The following is an 18,336-nucleotide window of genomic DNA, read 5'->3' as shown; positions in this document are numbered from 1 at the left end:
GGAATGGAACAACACTCTAATATAATGACAGCCTCGGAACACTTTAATACTCTAATTGAAAAAGTATACTCCGACAGCTTTTAAGTGTAATTAAGGTTACGCTTCCACATTGCGACTTTACTGACTAGAAAATGCTGATTCTACATCGATCCTCTTTGTTTAGGTTGCACTGGGTTGTGGTTGAAAGGGGTTTTGTTCATGACTTTAAATAAATTGTTGAGATTTTCTTATTATTAAGTACAATTTTTACATCTTAATATCCGTAACCGTAACTATATTTTATCTTAAAAGATTAATAAAAAAAGTTAATGGTAAAAATTAATTAATAAACATTACGGATCACTTTCCTCTCCTCGAGAAGAAGTTTTAACAGATGAAAGTTGTAAATATGTACTCAGACACTGTAAGTGAATTTGTGATTATTTCTAACGTAACACCAATCTCTACACAAATTAACAAATACAAGGATCGGTGTACCTAGTACGTACATAATTTCGCACGCTGATATCATATAAATGTTGTAAGGAATCGATACCTAATAAATGTAATCGGCAAGTGCGTCACGTCCCACTACTGCTACATAGGTAAGAAATATCACAAACACAACCTCGCTAGTGAATTCCGGCCTAAATTCAATTCCACCCCTTTTCTCCTCGCCCGTTCGACTTGGAAACCAATCTTCTTTACATTCCCTCGCCGACAAATTTATACACCTCCATACATCGCGGGTAATGGGTGGCGGTGGCGGCGGCTGAGCGGCGGCGGCTCGGGCGGCGCCGGCGACGCTGCTGGGCGCGCGTACATTATTAAGCAGCCGGTGGTCGGAGGTGACCCGCAAAGAAACGGTAAGTGTATGTCCAGCGGCTTCACCGTAGCTGAGAATTTAATTTCCACGGCCCGCCCGCCCTCGTCGCCATTGTCCGCCCAGTATTTCATTACGGCTCGAGCTTTTCTATTAATAAATCACTCTTCGCCTCCGCCGTTTAATTACGTCCCGGATCCGGCCAACGTCTGATTACACTTTCATCGAACATCTAATTAGGAGTGCAGTCGAGCCGTGCCGGGGCGGGAACGTGTGTATTCTTTGTTCCGCAGATATTACACTCGGCCTATATTACACCACGAAGCACTGCCTCCCCAGCTAAGTTCGAAATGAACGAACTTTGATTAAAATCGACCGCTTGCACTGCCGCTAAAGTATCAATTTAAATGTAGGTAATGTCTTAACATTCGCGTCTTGTATGGTGCACTCAGCCATGTTATATCGGTACAGCCTTGTGTTTTATATTGAGTTAAAAGTCAATAAGGTATAATAAAGTTTATAAGAAGCTGATATTGGCTCTATCCTATCTCGCAGAAATCAGACATTATTAAAAATCTAGATATATTAAAAAGTGTGGTGTATGTAGTAGCGGATATACTTGTTACATAACGTATAGAGTCTCAGTTTCAGTGAAATGAACAACTTTACGAATAAATGTCAAACTGGTCGAAGTGGCCCCAGGGAGATGCATAAATAAATATGATTGTCGAGGAAAAGCCCATGCATTGTTGGAGGTATCTTATTATAATGAGAGAAAACATCGAAGTGGCAAATATGACGTCGGTGGCTCAAGAGTTTTTTTAATTTCCTCGGGCAGGCGCGGGTGCGGGCGCGGCGGCCGGCGCGAGCTGCCCGCCCGTTTAACTTATTGCCACGGTTAACGAGAATACGCCGTTGTGTGCCGGCGAAATTGAAGGATTTACTCCGCGTCCCTCCTTTATTAAACGTATTGCACACTCGCCCACTGGCCGTGTGTGCGTGCGACTCTACACGCAGTATGCCGAAATTACATTTCACATGAGTCGTAATAACAAGGGCGGGCGTAAATCACTAGCATTATTAGTTTCTCTTGTTACTCGGTGCCATTTGTCACTTTATATTGATGTGAGAATACCGTTTTCGAAAAAGTTCATAAAACATTAAAGCTTCTCGTCGATAACTGTAAATCAATAGCGATAATATTCTCGCTTAACCCGGGATAATCGATCAATGTAAGTGATCGTGTGCGAGCCAGTGGGAGGACGTAGGCGGCGGATCTACAAAGCCACTTAAATGTATATTAATGTATCAAAGGTTATTAGAATCACAAATAGGGTATGAACAAAACAAGAATTGATCTGAACGCAAACAATAGGTCAGTGAGCGCGGCGGGCGGCGGGCGCGCTGCCGGCTGCCGGCCGGCCGGTCGTCGGTCGTGCGCAAGATACTATATCGCCGGACTTCCTGTAAGCTGAACGTATCGCATCGCTTAAAGTTTCGCAATATACGCGCACCGAGCCCGTCCTTTATTAAAAACTATTCTCACATTTTTAATTAAAACTTGTGTTCCCCCACTAAAACTTTATTTAAGCAATAAAGGCGGCGCAATTAGCGGCGCTGTCCCCGCCGCCCGCCGGCGACTTCACCTACTTTTCCTTTGCTTTAATGAGTGTTTTTTAATAAAGCTGGAGACTGGTGCAAGTTTATTAATTTAGTTTAACTCGTGTCACGGCACCGGCCCACGGTACGCCCGCCCTGCCACTAGCCCACATGCTATGTATAGCCGCACTTTTTAATTTTACGCTCAATTTCCTAGCATATAACTCCTAATAATAAACTTAATTTTGCTCAATATACCTTCTCTGTACCATACTTTTGCGTACATAGAAAAATGTTAGGAACATACATAGTGCTACGAAGTTAAGGTTGACTTCTAAAATCTAATTTTATAGGGACAGTTGAGTTTCCTTGATCGACAACAACGTGCCATCTATCCGCTGTGACAACTATACAAATCTAAAAAATAATAATTAATTACATATGAAGAAATATGACGTTTCCGAAAAGTAACATTGGGAATCCAAAGTAACGATCGTTGTCGAGCAACGAACTAAAAGCTTGAATGACGTGGAGCCCTCACTGCAACCCCCTCTTCCCACCAAGTGTTCCGGCCATAATTACATTCCCGTGTCTAACAAATGGAGAATCGGTGTTGATTTGTGTTTAGCCAAGCACGCGTCCGTGATCCGCACGGCCCACGCCCCGTCGCCGTCCCGCGGCCGCCACGCCGCCGTGCCGCTCACTCACCGTGCCCGATGCCCACGTGTGGCCATACCGCCACTCGACGCCTTGTCAAATTAACGTCAGCCTCGCCAAGTTTTCTTCAACTTAACAACGGTTAATGCCGCATGTAATAGCAACCTTCTTTTGATGAGTGACGTTGAAATTGGAAAATTTATTATCATTAACGAGTTTCGTTTGCTACAGAAGAATAAAGTTCACTTTATAATTACCTGCCATTATCTATTGTTGACATTATCCACCGAAGTTATCGTAATATTTAATTAACAAAATGTTATTACAGACAGCGCTTATTTAGAATGTGTTTTCGTTTCGTGCGAAGCGAGTAATTGCGCGCACATCAACTAAGTGAAAAACGAAGCTCGCCAGCCAGCCTAAAAGCTTCGCGGTAGATTGCATCGGCACACGGATTTTCCATTACGCGCTAGTTCTTTATTACGAGACTCGAGAACCAAGTTAAGGTCGATGCTTTAACAGGCTATTTTAATTAAATAGAGCCCGTAAAGTTTACCCATTAAGTAGTAGGTACCTACCTACAACAGAATATTATAGCTATATCACAGTCGTAGCTCATGCCTGTAAGCTATACCTAGCAAGCAACACATTTTAATGTGCGGAACTCACAGAGTACATAATGGTAGAGCATCGCATCGGCTAGTGGCGTTTCGCGGGCTCCAGTCAGAACGGGGTCGTTTGTGCAATGGTTCGCACGAGCCGAGCAAGGAGTCGTTAGGGCGGTCGTATATCTCGGATAACCGCGAATATTGGCCGCACTAACAATGTGCGTCTTTATAAGTTTTTAACGAGCTCGGACGATATAAATTATGTGTGGTGCGGGCAGTGGGTCTCGTTATCTCGCTAACGGCGCACTAGCGGAAGCTTAATGTACCGAGAGCTTTATTGTAGCCACTTACGGGCAGCGCACTGCAACTCCAACTAGTTGTACAACACTATTGTCGTCTCGTTATAACTATTACTCTTACTATAAAATGTAACAATACATCAAAAAAAAACTTGATACTACAACACACATTCGTACCAAGATCAAATGTACACAACGTATGGCAGTGATTTTTTTAATTATTTTGTACCTGTCAGACAAATAAACACTCTGCTTAACATGGGTTAAGCAGAGTGTTTATTGGTCTGACAGGTTTGCCAGGATGGCCTGGCACATGTATAATTGTATCAAATATCTAAAAACTAAACAAAATGTAATTAAGGTAAGTAGAAGCATTATTAAACAAATCTAATTAAAATAGCCAAATTTCGAAATCAACAATTTACTCACGCTGTAATACGGAAACCATTAAGGGTGGTTGAAAGTTAATAAGTAATAGGTACAGTAATTGCATGCCAGGGCCGGACACAGCCTCGGTTTACTACTGCGAAATCAACACCAAATTAACTCCTATTTTGTTATTATAATACTAAACTTATTCCATTTCAGGTATTTTTTTTTAGATATGGTGACAAATGAGGTAGACTAATCGCCTAAAGATAAACAACTAACGCTACCTATACATATATACTCGCAACACTAGAGGAGTTACCAGTGTGTTGTCGGCCTTTTGAAGAAAGCTAATTAACGTGTTATCCGTGTCAAAGCATAACTCTCCTACTCTCCTACGTGAAACAAGCGTATAGTAAACTTCTTACTTGTGTAAAGCATTTACTTAATTTTTCGTAAAATTAAGTAAAGTGATGAACAACGTAGGTAGGTGGGTGATTCTTCAAAAAAAGTCACAAAAAGTTAACGGCGTCATTATCCTCACCCAAAAGTTAACAATTCTGGCGATTGAAACACAAAATTTGGTTTCAATAAATTAAGCTGTGACACTGCTCTCAACCAATCAAATATAAATAAGGATGACAATAAGCTACCATGATGCTTAATAACGCGGATTTGTTAAATAAAAGTTAAAGTTTTTTGAAGAATCACCCAGGTACCAAATAAACGTAGTAATCATGTAAAATAATAATTAATACATGTCAAATAAAAAAATATATAGTTTTGTATCATACTCTATCTCCAAAACAATAATATAAGCTTTTAATAAGTTGCTCCTGTTACACATGTAAGCCTATAAATACAAAAAAAACAACTTTCATTATAATAAAACATTACATACACATGTATGTAGGTTACCGAACACCAATTTGTAGCACTAGGCCACAACCCAAATTGCTATAAATGGTTAAAAGACAAACAAAGCATTTCGTAATAAAGCTAAATATATCTTCGGCTGAATACGTCCCTGGGCAGTCCCCCGAGCAGGCTTCACGACGAAATGAAAGTTACCTACTCTGCAATTAGTGCTTTACGGTATTAATAAAGAAATCCCTTAATTCTTCCTTAATAAAAGAAATTCTTAACGTATTTGTTGCCGGGAAAATTCATTAGCATAACTCAGTTTTCCTTGACTCATGTTATTAATACTCTAACTAAGGCAAACGTTACGAACTCATTTTACACAGATGTTAGAAATGAATGTTAAATTAAAATAATTGTATTTTTAGTTAAGTACAAAGTATTACCGAAGCGCTCGTCTAAATACCTTCGCAGGAGATTCCGTCGACGCGCAGAGAGCTTTGATTAAAAATACCAATTAAGATTACGAGCTTTTTATTCCACTTGTAATCAAGCAGTTAATTAGGATTTAGCGCGGTCGGTGGCGCCCGCACCCGCCGCGCCGGCCCTGCGCGCTACTTACCGACATTTTCATAATGATGAAATTAACGTTCTACAAAATTAATTACAACATTACTCTCTATGCACAAGCAATCTTTGAGTCTTAGTAAAGTGATTTTACTTAGTACTTTTGTTGCAAATCGTATAAAATGTCGAGTCGTAAATAGGTCAACTTTCCTATTATTTCCTGGGAGACAATAACTTCTACTTGTTTTAAATATAGGAACGAACATGAAAGCCAAGACATATCTCTCCCATTTTAGGAGCGGCGAAGTAACAAATCAATATTTGGAGTGAGTGCTTTTTCGTGCTATGGAGAAGCTTTTATCTGGACAACGGTCGGATGGCAGCACAAACAGTCACACGACAGACACATTCACTTTAACATAAAACGCTCTATCTGTCTCGCTGCGGACTTTGCGCGCTGATTCTACTTTAATTATGTTTTGAGTTACATCATTAGGAGCTCCGATGGTCCAGATGACCTATAGACCAATATTTTAGATAACATCTGACTGTTTTACGCCTGTCGTATCGCGGAAATAGATGCAAAAATAAAGTTAATTGCTCTTGTTGTGTTTTAATTAATGACTCGCACATTTTTATTTGCATACATTAATTACCTATTCCTATGAAAAATGGAATTCTGCGTTATTACAATAATCATATTTCATTTAATTACATAATTAAGCTAATTGACAAGTTCTCCGTGAGTAATGTAGACCCGCTACTCTCCGCTGTAGGTCTCTGCTGTTATCAATTAATAAAACGTTTAACCAACCATTTCTTACTAACGATAAGAAAAATCACTTGCCTTAAAATACCTTATCTGAACAACGTTCAATCTCATTTAAACAAATTAAAAGGACCGGAAAAACATTTAATTAACGTTGCCATTGGTATAGTGAGGTTTAACCAATACAGACTAAGTGGAACTTTACCGCAAGCGTTAATTATTATCTGCGAGGAGTGCTCTTTGTTTAGTTGCTAACTCTAAATTAGTTTTCGAAATGGATCATTCACACCCCGGCAATCTCCCCCTGCGACCCCCACCCCGGTCTTAGTAATTGGAACGTTCTGAGATGACACCACTCGGCTGCCTCTAATCAGTTAACAAGAAACTCAGTGTACACCATTGTGATCTGTAATCACATGCCACACGTCACGACCAACTTGAACCTCCTGATTGTGTGCCCGCACTTGTGTTCAACCTCTTGCCTTGATGAGAACAGACTTCAACGTCCTCGTGTAATTGGACAGACACAAAATGCCGATACGATGCCGACCTATTAGAACACAAGCTAAAGGCTTACTTTATTGTAGGTAATGATCGATACAGTTAATAAACTGAAGTCTAGTCGCTCAGATATATATTTTACTCCTGCTGTTCTCAGTCATACAAAAACAAATGGCATGGCACATGGCTATCTGCCGACTCTCACGAAATTAGAATGTTACTTAGGCACAAAATGTAGTCGTTTTGTTTCAGATGCTCAGCGAGGACCGTAAGTAAGCACTTATCTTTACAGTTCCTGCATTAAGTCGTCAACAATTAAGCCTCATTAAATTTCATTAGTGGAACGGTCCCGCGAGTGGAGGCGCGGGGCGGGCGGCCGACTGCCGGTCCGACGCCGCTTAGACGGATAATCTCCAGCTGTCAGCCGCTAATGCGTTTTAGAGTACGTAATTTGAACCGTCGAGATCGGTGGTAATTAACGGCCGCAATTAAGCTAAGTGATTATTAGTAACTATGAGCGCAAAACGATGGATGCACTCGTCATGGCCACTCATTGAACTAACTTAATTGCTATCTGATAGTGAAATGTTTGCCCGACGTCTTCACAATGACCGACTCGTTCCAAGTCCGAGCTTTCAACGTCACTTACGGTTCAGTAAATATATTCCAAGTTTTGATTTTTTTACTACTACAAGTGAGATGTTTCTTTCCAATAAAATGTTATTTAAGTGAAGATACACATGAGAGCAGAGTGAAGGCTTTACGTCACTTCAATTTTGTGTTAAAAGTAAGTGTGCGCGCCTCAAGTAACCCGGAGGCAGGGGTAATGTATTCCCATATATACATAAGTGAAAACATTTTAAGAAGCTCCACGGACCCACTGCATCACCCCCGGGGTTAGGGCCTAAAAGCACTATCTCGGAGCCAAAGCCTTACAACTCTTCTCAAATTCAACTTACTTTGCTCTGTGTGGAGGTGCCCGTACCGATGTTTTGTACTCTTACAAATAATGTTGATACGTTTCGTATGTTCAGGAAAACTGCTCATTTGTAGCATTTTATTCAACGTTTCATTGTCTAATGAGTTAACATTTTAAGTGGAAATAAATTTAAATATTTTAGAACTAAAATAATAAATCTAACAATTTTGTTACTGTACAATTTATAATGTTATCGATATAATCAAATTAAAGTTCCATCCACACTCTGTACCACACAGTACCTAATTGTATTTTACAAAATTACAATCGGCATTTATAATAAAATTATCAGAATTTTTTATTGAGTGAGATTGAGTTACTCTGTCGCCTTTTCTAGGGTAGACACGAAGAAAAGGAGTATAAAGTATCAAATAAGTTGAGCTAAGTATACAGGCGCAACACACGTAACGAATTCAAGTTTAGTGTCGCACAGGGCTGAGACCGGAGAGCCGTGGTTGCAATTGACCGGCAGACAAACCGCAGCAACACCGCTCCTGCGGCTCGGGCCCACTGAGGTCCCCTTCTCCCGACTCGCATTAGCCCACAAACATCCAACATTAACTCTCCGTTACTTCTAAAAAGCCACAAGTCGAAGGAAGTTTGCTTTCTTCACGTCACGAATACGCGGCTATGCTCGATTTCATATAAAATAAATTGAAAAGTTTTCGAGTTTAATTCCGTTCCTCAAGCCGCCATCAGTTCGCGCTCGCGGCGGCGTGGCGGAAGCGAATCTCGATGTTTTGTAATGGAGCTTTTTAAAATGGAAGTCGAACTTTTGTCAGACACTTTTAGCCGCGCCGGAGATACATTTAAGCTTTTTAACTTTTCCACTCCGGTAATGTATCCCACACTTTCCTACGTCTGTAGTGGAGATGTCGTATAAGTTTTTTTACCGAGTAGATAGATGAAGTAAGCAACTTTTTTATTTATGTGACTCAGCTCGTCCCCAGTTGCTTACAATAATCCTGCCAAAGAGCTTCTCTCTATCCGACTTCGGACTGCTTGTTTTTTTCGTGTTCGACGACAGTGTAAACATTTTGCCTACGATCCATTAAGTAAATGCACTCTGGCCGCCACTCGGCACTGCATTAATATTGCATTTCTAACTCCTCCCTGCTGCCCCAAACCCCCACGATTGCGAGCCCTCGATGGACATTTGCTTGGCCAGGTTTTCAGAAATAAAGCTAATGGACATTGTTTTACATATTGCGACAATATTCATTTGTAGAAAACGTCATTTCATTTTAATATCATTTTGAGAATGATAAAAAAATATTCTAGGTATAGGCTGCCTTAGATAGTACGGTCCCTAAACGAATTGACCATTAGTATTGAGTACTTATAAATAAAAAATAAATTGGCTTCAGGCTACCTACCTAAAATGTTAGTGATGTATCTACATCATGTTGTGTACATGCCTTGAAATAGCAATTCAACTAACCTGAAGAAATACATTCGTATCGTTTCCTTACTTCATCCATATACAGCTAGACGTAGAGTACGATCCAACAACTCCTTTAAAAGACGACGCGTACATTTCTTACAAATTATATCAATCTCTCAAAATCAATAAGTGTTTGTAGCTAATGTAAGCGCTTAACGAGCCGCGAGCGGGACTCCTGAGCGGATCAGCAAATGGAGTGCTTCATGCATAATGTAGCGCAGGCTGAGTGTTGTTTTGAAAAGCGTTCTGAATTTGTTATTTTCGTCACACCAGGTGATGCCCAGGCACCTCATGAAACATTTAACGACATATCGATGTACATAATGTTGTTTGTTCAACAAGCTTCACAAAGATTTCATTAGACGGTAGCCTATCTTAACTCACTTATGACTTTATTTTTAATAAGTATCTTATCAGATAACCTTTATGAGTTGGTGCAACTATTACAAAGTACCTAAGTAGGTACAGGTACATCACTTTGGTACCCCTTTCTCAAAATCATTAAAGTGCCTTCACACGAATGATAAAATTAGTAACTTATTGTAGACTTAATCAGGAATATTATTTTAATATTTAAACCAGTACTTAACACTTCTTCTAGGTATGTTAATTTTATTCTGATAGCTGAAAACTATAGGTATAAATCAATTAAATTAAGATATTTTAAACTATGACGAATATAAAGGAAGGTGAAAACGTAGTCGGACATAACAATAATATTATTATCTAATTGCACAAGGTTGAAATAAACGAACGACTCGGATTCATGGCAAGAGCTTAAAGCAAGAATCATCTCTTTGCCGTAAAGCGAAATTTCTATATCCTTACGTAACTTTATTAAATGATAACAGGAGATAACCGGCACCTCAGAATTAATTAATCCACTCAGAGATTGCATCTAAAAGCCCGCTGCCCCCGCGCACCCCATCTCCACCCGGGGTCGATCCGTTTCCAGCCACTTAAACTTCACGCGGCGCGCTCCTAGCTTCCGTTTTAATTACAAAATTAATTCAAAATGTAATTAAAGTTAACAATAAGGCAGCAAACAATTGAAGTTATTTATGTTAGTTTATGCTTTATGGCGAGTACTGCTACGTTGGAAATGCGATTTACTCAAGAGCCGACTTGAATATGCTGACTTCTATTGTTACGTCTTTAACTTCGCTGCTATTATTAGGCACTTGATGATATGTGAGGCAATTTCAACTTACAATTAAACATAGTTGTAGGTTTTTTCAAGTTTTAAATAGCTAAAGTAAGTATACATTTACCAACTTAGGATTTATATCTATCGTATCTATTGCCGGAGCTACGGACTACCTAAAGGGTTTACCAGGGTTCCGGTTCAAAAAGCAGGATTTGGAACGGGGTAGTTTTTAGTCAGTACGAGTCTGACACTGCCTCTCACCTCGCCCAAGGTGGGAGAAGTCATTTGGTGATTTTACCCCTCAAATAAAAATCGTATATATTAAGTGCCACTCTTATTTTGGTATAACACATATGCTTGACAATTTAACTGTCCATAACCGGAATGGAGTTAAAGTTGTCGAGAGGCATAGATTCATACATAGCGCCCTAATAACGTAACAAGTGATAAGGCTGAACCTTTATCCCAGTAAAGTATTAGGAGATGAACCGCATCGAGGACTGATCCATTCGACGTCGCTATACAGGCAATAAAGCTCTGTTGAAAAGCACTTAACAGGATTGATTCAGACCATTTACCATTCTATAAACAAACACAACCTTTCCATTATGGTAAATTATAAAACCTTTTAGCAAATCGAAATCGAAGAAAAAGGAGCGGTCTGCTTTGACGCAATTGGATATTATTATTGAAATAGATTTGGTATCTAGCGCTGAATTCATTTAGTAGCTTTAACCCTGCGCTCACTTTATAAAGTAAACTGACTCTTTGATTGTATTTCAGTAAGGACATTAGTAGCGCCCTATATTACTATATTATTTGTTTACCTACCATACAAATTTTTTATTTCTTATTTAATTATAGGTAAGAACTAACTATTTCCACCAACTTATGGCAGAATTTTGGTTATTTAATTAGTCTTTTGCAAATGTAGAATATTCTACGGTTGTAGCAAATGTCATCAGAATCAATTCAATATGTGAAATAACTTAATTTATTTTCAAGGTAAAAAAATAACAATCCGACCAACGTGTGTGCACGTTCCCGTAAGATTTCAGCGTTAAAAACTATTCTATCTTTCTGGGGAAAGATCACGGTTGAACCAGACTTCAATCAAAGAGGTAAAGTGGTTTAAATAAGAAATACAGTCGCAAGATTTTAACGCATAGTTCTCGTTCACCTGGGATTTCCCGGCTCTCAAACTATCGTTGTACAGAATTTCACGCAAATAGGTTCAGTAGTACACCTCTGCCTACCCCTTTGGGGATAAAAAGCGTGACGTTGCTTTTTAGGTATAGTTGTTTAAAAGATGGATTGGATGGATCCCATGGGATTTCCAAGAAAAAAACGTGGACTATGTGAGTTTTCCATGGAATCCTTAGCATTTCGTGTTTGTTTTCATAAAATAGAAAATCTCATAAAAATATACTAAAAATCACACTTTACTCACGTGAATACGTGGAGAAAAGCTCAACTAAACTCCAAGTTACAGAAGTTTAGTGACCAATTCGTATTTAGTACTACTAACGACATCTACATTGCTTCGAGGCAACTAAAACAGTTCATCAACAACACTGAAGTTCCGTATTTTATAATAGCAACACCAAACATAATGTCATTGACTGTCAATGTCAACAAAACAATGTTATTCTTATTGTCAAACCCGTTTATTTTTGTTCTCACGAACAATAAAATGCGGCTAAGTCGAAATCACGCCGTTATTTAAATTACGCCGCGGTTTGTGTTACACCACCGTCGAAATTGTTCAAGGTCAATTTATAATAAGGTACCATGCCTAACACTAGGAAAAAAGTGATCAAAACGGTGTATAAGGATGAGGACAGTGAAGTAGAAGACGGTGATTTTAGTGATTCTGGTTCAGATGCCAAATTTTCACCTGAAGATGAGTCAAGCTCAGAGGAAGAAGCGCCCGGCGTTCCTTCATCTGGAGAAGAGTTTGACAAAGAAGCCAGCGCTAAACAAAGAAAACCTAAGGCTAAGAAGTTGAGTTTGAGTAGGAAACCAAAATTTGCACAAACAATAATCCAAAAAATAAATAAACAAACATCGGCCGAAGATGAAAATGAAGACGATGTACTTCCAACTTCGCAGTTCTCAGTCAAAGACTTAACAGAAGCAGACAAAATATTACCAAAATTTAATTTTTCTGAACTTAATTTGTCAGAAAGTGGTAAGTTTGAACAATGTTTGTTCTGTCATGTTTTCGGAGCGTGATCCGACATGTTCCTGCATGTACTCTCACAAAAAAATTAATGATCATGATGACCATGATATATTTGAATGTTGTAATATGTTTCAGATAGCAGTGATGATGAATCTCAAAAAATCTCGAAAAAGCAACCTATTACCTCAGTACCTTACAAAGAACCTGAACAAGTTTCAACCAGTGATAATGAGACTGCTATGGAATACAAAGATGTAAGTAGATGGTCAAGAATATTTTCTGTTATCTCAGATATCTGTAAACACAATGAATGCATCAATAAAAATAATACATCGAAGATAATAAAATAACACTCATTATCTAGGAACTTATCTGGTTATCTATTGATGAATAAAACAAATTCAATAATGTCATTCATTCAAGCAGTGGTTATTGGCGAATGAACTAAATAAAATTATCTAAGTACTATGAAATGCATATTATTATGACATATGACTAGACCATATAAAAAACACTAATAAATAAGAAATACACTTAGTCAATTACCCTTTTGTATTTTAACAAGGTGTTGTTATAACTTCATAACTTCAAAGAAAGATAAACAAATTAAGATATATTTAAAAAAAACCTTATAATGCACTATACTGGCAGCACACCTCGGCTACCTCTGTATGCATTTGTACCATAAATATTTATCAATTCCCGCCAATAGATATTGATAACAAAAATGTGGGTTTATTTCCAAAATTATCAATTTACCAACAGGTGTGGTCGAATAACATACAAGATAACAGTGAAGAAATTGCCAAAAGGGCATTTTTGGAACTTGAACAGCATAAATCTAAAATTGAAGAGACCAAGGCATCACTTCTGAGCTATGCACAAAAACTTAATGAGGCTCAGAAAGAAACAGATGTCAAAGACCTTTTAGCACTTGGTGAGGAGGCTATAACTAAGGAACCTACAACAAGTACTGTTAAGAAAAAAACTATATCTAAGAAAAAGAAAGAAGACAGTGATTCTGAACTAGAGGACTGGGAAGAAGTCAAAGGTATGTCTATATTCACCAAATCTTATTAAAAAAAATACTGTAATACCTGATGTTAGGCCGCTAACTTTGAAATGAATTATTTGGCTTTTCAGTGTTTCACTATCAATGGTACTGTTCAATTAGTTTTGTGCTAAAAAATTATGATGAAAACAAGTAAGTAACTAGTTATTTGTAAACACTCACAAGATTAATGGTTTAATTAACAGTCTATTCCTCTTTATTTTGAGACAACATTATATGAAAACATAGATTTGTAACATTGGCATTCAGGGCAAGATCATTTCATCAATGTGCTAGAAATTATTTAAGTGCAGATTTATAAATGTTTTAATAAAAATAGATTGCAAACAAAACACATGGGTTTATTACAACATGTTGAACAGCTGCTTCAAAAACTATCTAAATAGAAAAGATTTGTGATTTCAAAAGCATATTTTTAGTGATATTTTTACTATATGAAGGGGGAACTGTTTTATTAATTTAATGGTTAATATTTTCAGAATCAAAAGGAATATCACCACAAGGCCTACAACTGTTTGTTGAATTCCCTGATGCTGGATGCAGAAAAAGTAAAAAAGTTGATGTTGAAATGATGATGAAGAGGAAAATAAACAGAGTTAAAAAAGAATATCAAGTATACATGCATAAAGTACATGTGTTGTGTTGGCTAGGACATGGCAATTTTGTAAGTCGTGTTTTAAATGATCAAGAACTTATGGCAGCTGTTTTAACATTGGTTCCATCCAAAGAATGCTATCCTGGAGAAAGAGTTGACATGAAATATGTTGAACAAATTACAACCTGGTATAAAGACAAACTTAAAATGAAGCAAGACAAAAATGAAGATAAATTCAAACCGAAAGCCCCACCTCTTAAAGTACTTATGTTGAATCAAATTAAAAACAAAACAGTTACTTCAAAAAAATACTTAGTTTTTATATTTGTCGTAATGTTACGGGCATTGGGTCTTCAATGTCGTGTTATGTTCAACTTCGTAACACTGCCTAAGAAACCACCTAGTTCCGAACTATGCTCACTTTCTACAAAGCCAAAAGAAGAGAAAAAGAGTACTTCTAAAGCTAAGGCAGGCACCTCTGAAACGAAGGCAAGTACTTCTAAACCTAAGGCAGACGCCCCTGAAACTAAAGCAGACATATCTAAAACTAAGCCCACAAATACCAAGAAAAATGAAAAACAAGAACAAAAGCCTGGTCCCTCCCATTCTAAACCAAAAAAGAAAAAGGTTGCTCAAGTAGATGGTTGTGATGATAGATTCTTTGATAGTGAGGATGAGAATATAATGCAAGTTGATGGGAATGATGACGGTGATCGTAAAACAAGGTCTAGTAAAAGAACAAAAACAAGTGAAAAGACTACAGAAAAATCAGAAAATGAGGAAATATCGCCTCCTAAAATACCAAAGAAAGATACAAATAGCACATCACCACTTCAACCAACCTTAAAAAAAGATGAAAGTAAATTAAGTCATGACAAAAAGCAAGCACAAGATAGAAATAAATCACAGGATGCAACTAAAGGTACTAAAGAACCAAGACAGTCTTTAAATCGTAGAGAAAAAATTGAAGAAGGTAAAATATCTCCAGCAAAAAATTTGATACCACCTAGGAGTTTAACTCGTAGGCAAAAGTTAAAAGCTGAAACTAGTCAAAACATATCACAAGCTGAAGAAATTTCAACAACTAAAAGTGTAACTAGAGGACAAACGACAAAAACTAAAATCAGTAAAACTTTGTCGCCAACTAGTAAAGATAAAGACCAAGAATTTAATATTCCTCCTAATCCTAAAACAAGAACACAAAGGGGTAAACAGAACACCGAGAACATTACTAATGTGCCGAAAATATCTGTAACAGATGAGAATGCTAAAGAAGTAGCAAGTAAATATTTTGAAGATACAAAACCTAAAACCAGCAGGCTATCAAGAAAACGTTCACAAACAACTAATCCTAAAAGCTTACTAACTACAAGTGAAGAGGAAGATAAGGGAAAAGTTTCTAAACCAAATGCTAGAACACAGAGTGCTCCTGGCATTTCTATGGAAAAAAGCAAATATTTTGAAAGTCCAACTAAAAAGAGCCCTCTTAAAAGATCTGCAAGACAAATGAAACAAGAAATTAAAGCTGAAGACAGTCAACGAGTAAGTCACAGAGATCTCGCGAAAAGTAAGAAAGGAAAAGGTGATGTCACTGCAGACCTGGTGAACATTATAAAAAGTAGAGTTAAAGATGCCAAGTTACAATCAAAGCAAGGATTAGTGAAAGGTAATTGTTATAGTTGTAGCAATCAGGAACAATCTGTACCAGTTCACTGCTGGACATTCATAGAAGGGTCCCGATCATGGTCAACAAAATGTAGTTTATTAATTTTATAATGCAATATTTTCAGGTAAGATTAAAAAGGAATCTGATGAAGATAGCGATTATTTACCAGTGGAAGACCCTAAAAAGCTTGGGTCTGACAGTGATGATGACTTTAAAGAAACAAAAATAAGTCCCAGACCCAGCACCAGTCGTAAAATAGATCGACGAGTGTTGTCCTCTAACTCCGGCGACGAACCGAGCAAGAAGAAAGGAGTAGATGTGTGGTGTGAAATATTTGTAGAAGAGTTGGAACAATGGATTTGTGTCGATGTCATCAAAGGAAAAGTACATTCTGCAGGTGACATTTATGTAAGTTATACTGGTACTTGTCGGCATTTTACAGCATGCTGAAACATCTATAAAAATCTAGTAATCTAATAATATTTGATGATGTTCTCAGAATAATGCCACTCACCCAATATGCTACATTGTTGGATGGGACAACAATAACTATGTAAAAGATTTAACCCGTAAATATGTTCCCCACTGGAACACTATAACTCGCAAACTTCGCGCTGAACCTAGTTGGTGGGAAACTGCATTAAAACCTTGGCGAGGACCGAGGACTGCAAGAGATAGGGAGGAAGATGAATACTTGGATAAAATGCAGTTAGAAGCACCTTTACCTAAAAGTATTTCTGAGTAAGTGCCCAACATACTCATTAATTTGAAACAACATGTGCATGAGTAACAATGTGCATGAATAAATTATCTTGACTAACCGACTTATTATAACTTGACAGATACAAAAATCACCCACTGTACGCATTAAAGAGACATTTACTAAAGTTCGAAGCAATTTATCCGCCTGACGCAGCAGTACTAGGATACGTCCGCGGCGAAGCAGTGTACGCGCGAGAATGTGTGTATGTTTGCCGGTCAAGAGACATATGGCTCAAGGAAGCTAAAGTTGTTAAGCTAGGAGAGAAGCCCTATAAGATTGTAAAAGCACGACCCAAGTGGGATAGGGTAAGCCAATCAACAATATGTATAAAATAACTAGCTTCAAATATTCTTCAAATGTCGATGACGTTAACGTAATGAAGTGGCATAGTTAACTAACATTTTATTAAAGTGATCATATTATTTTAGCTGTCAAATAAAATGGTAGACGGCAGACTTCTGGAAATATTTGGACCGTGGCAAGTGCAAGATTATGAACCACCGACAGCAGAGAATGGCATTGTACCCCGGAATGCATATGGCAATGTGGAACTCTTTAAAGATTGTATGTTACCCAAAGGAACTGCTCTTATCAAATGTACGTGGAAACACTATTTTAAACAACAGTTTATATATTGTGTTGTATGGATACTAATTTCATTTATCTATGTAATGTTACAGTGCCTAATTTAATGAGAGTTGCAAAGAAGCTGAATATAGATTGCGCCCCAGCTATGACTGGTTTCGAGTACAATGGTGGCTATTCACACCCTGTATACGACGGGTTCGTGGTTTGCAAGGAATTTGAGGAGATTATCACAGAGGCCTGGCTGAAGGTAACATATCTTAGACTTTTTAATATCCTTATATCCTAACACAAGTTAAATGGTAAAATTATAATTCTTATTTGTAATTTAGGATCAAGAAGAACAAGAACTTAAGGAAATACAAAAGATAGAAGCACGAGTTTATGGTAACTGGAAGCGTTTGATCAGGGGGCTGATGATTCGTGAGCGTCTTAAGATGAAATATGGGTTCGAGGAGCCCAGCACATCAGAAACCACAAAAAAGTCCAAAGGACCAAGATTGGTTGTGAAGAAAAAATCATGAGAAAGTATTTTACACTCTTTAATTTAATTTAAAATTACATCTAAATGCATGAAAACGTTACAAAAGAAAATGCCCAATGATAAAATGGATAATGTGATGTGATTACTTTACATTGGATGTGAGAGTTTCATAACATGGTTTGCATGATAGTATTAATGTTGTTTTGTATTTCTATGATAAGATTGTTAACTCAATTTAATTGCATTTTGTTTTTGTTATTTTTACTCTATGAATAAGATTAGAAGTAGTTATCCCCTACTACCTCATAGTAAAATAATCATCACAAGTTATGAAGATGATAATTGAAAACTTAATATTATTTTGATTGTGATAATACTAGCTAG

The 18,336-nt window shown here is 37.6% G+C and overlaps 1 protein-coding gene across 1 annotated transcript; it reads left to right on the top strand.

Moving 5' to 3' along the window:
• The first annotated feature begins 12,255 nt into the window (after positions 1-12,255).
• Positions 12,256-18,155, top strand: LOC118263810 (DNA repair protein complementing XP-C cells homolog). The gene is made up of 10 exons (XM_050705400.1): positions 12,256-12,793; positions 12,923-13,041; positions 13,553-13,838; positions 14,339-16,120; positions 16,245-16,528; positions 16,620-16,861; positions 16,963-17,188; positions 17,312-17,480; positions 17,564-17,718; positions 17,801-18,155. The coding sequence occupies exons 1-10, from the start codon at positions 12,394-12,396 to the stop codon at positions 17,990-17,992; spliced, it is 3,855 nt and encodes a 1,284-aa protein (XP_050561357.1). The 5' UTR covers positions 12,256-12,393; the 3' UTR covers positions 17,993-18,155.
• Positions 18,156-18,336: the final 181 nt, after the last annotated feature.

This window comes from Spodoptera frugiperda, chromosome 27 (genome assembly GCF_023101765.2).
Source record: "Spodoptera frugiperda isolate SF20-4 chromosome 27, AGI-APGP_CSIRO_Sfru_2.0, whole genome shotgun sequence".
Classification (NCBI taxonomy): Eukaryota; Metazoa; Arthropoda; class Insecta; order Lepidoptera; family Noctuidae; genus Spodoptera; species Spodoptera frugiperda.
This window is presented reverse-complemented; position numbering and strand designations above follow the sequence as displayed.

Bases quoted from the DNA above. Each gene is read 5' to 3' on its own strand.
- LOC118263810 (XM_050705400.1), top strand. From the start codon at position 12,394: ATGCCTAACACTAGGAAAAAAGTGATCAAAACGGTGTATAAGGATGAG. The intron at 16,529-16,619 runs GTAAGTTATACT...TGATGTTCTCAG, and splicing joins ATTCTGCAGGTGACATTTAT to AATAATGCCACTCACCCAAT. The intron at 16,862-16,962 runs GTAAGTGCCCAA...ATAACTTGACAG, and splicing joins TTACCTAAAAGTATTTCTGA to ATACAAAAATCACCCACTGT.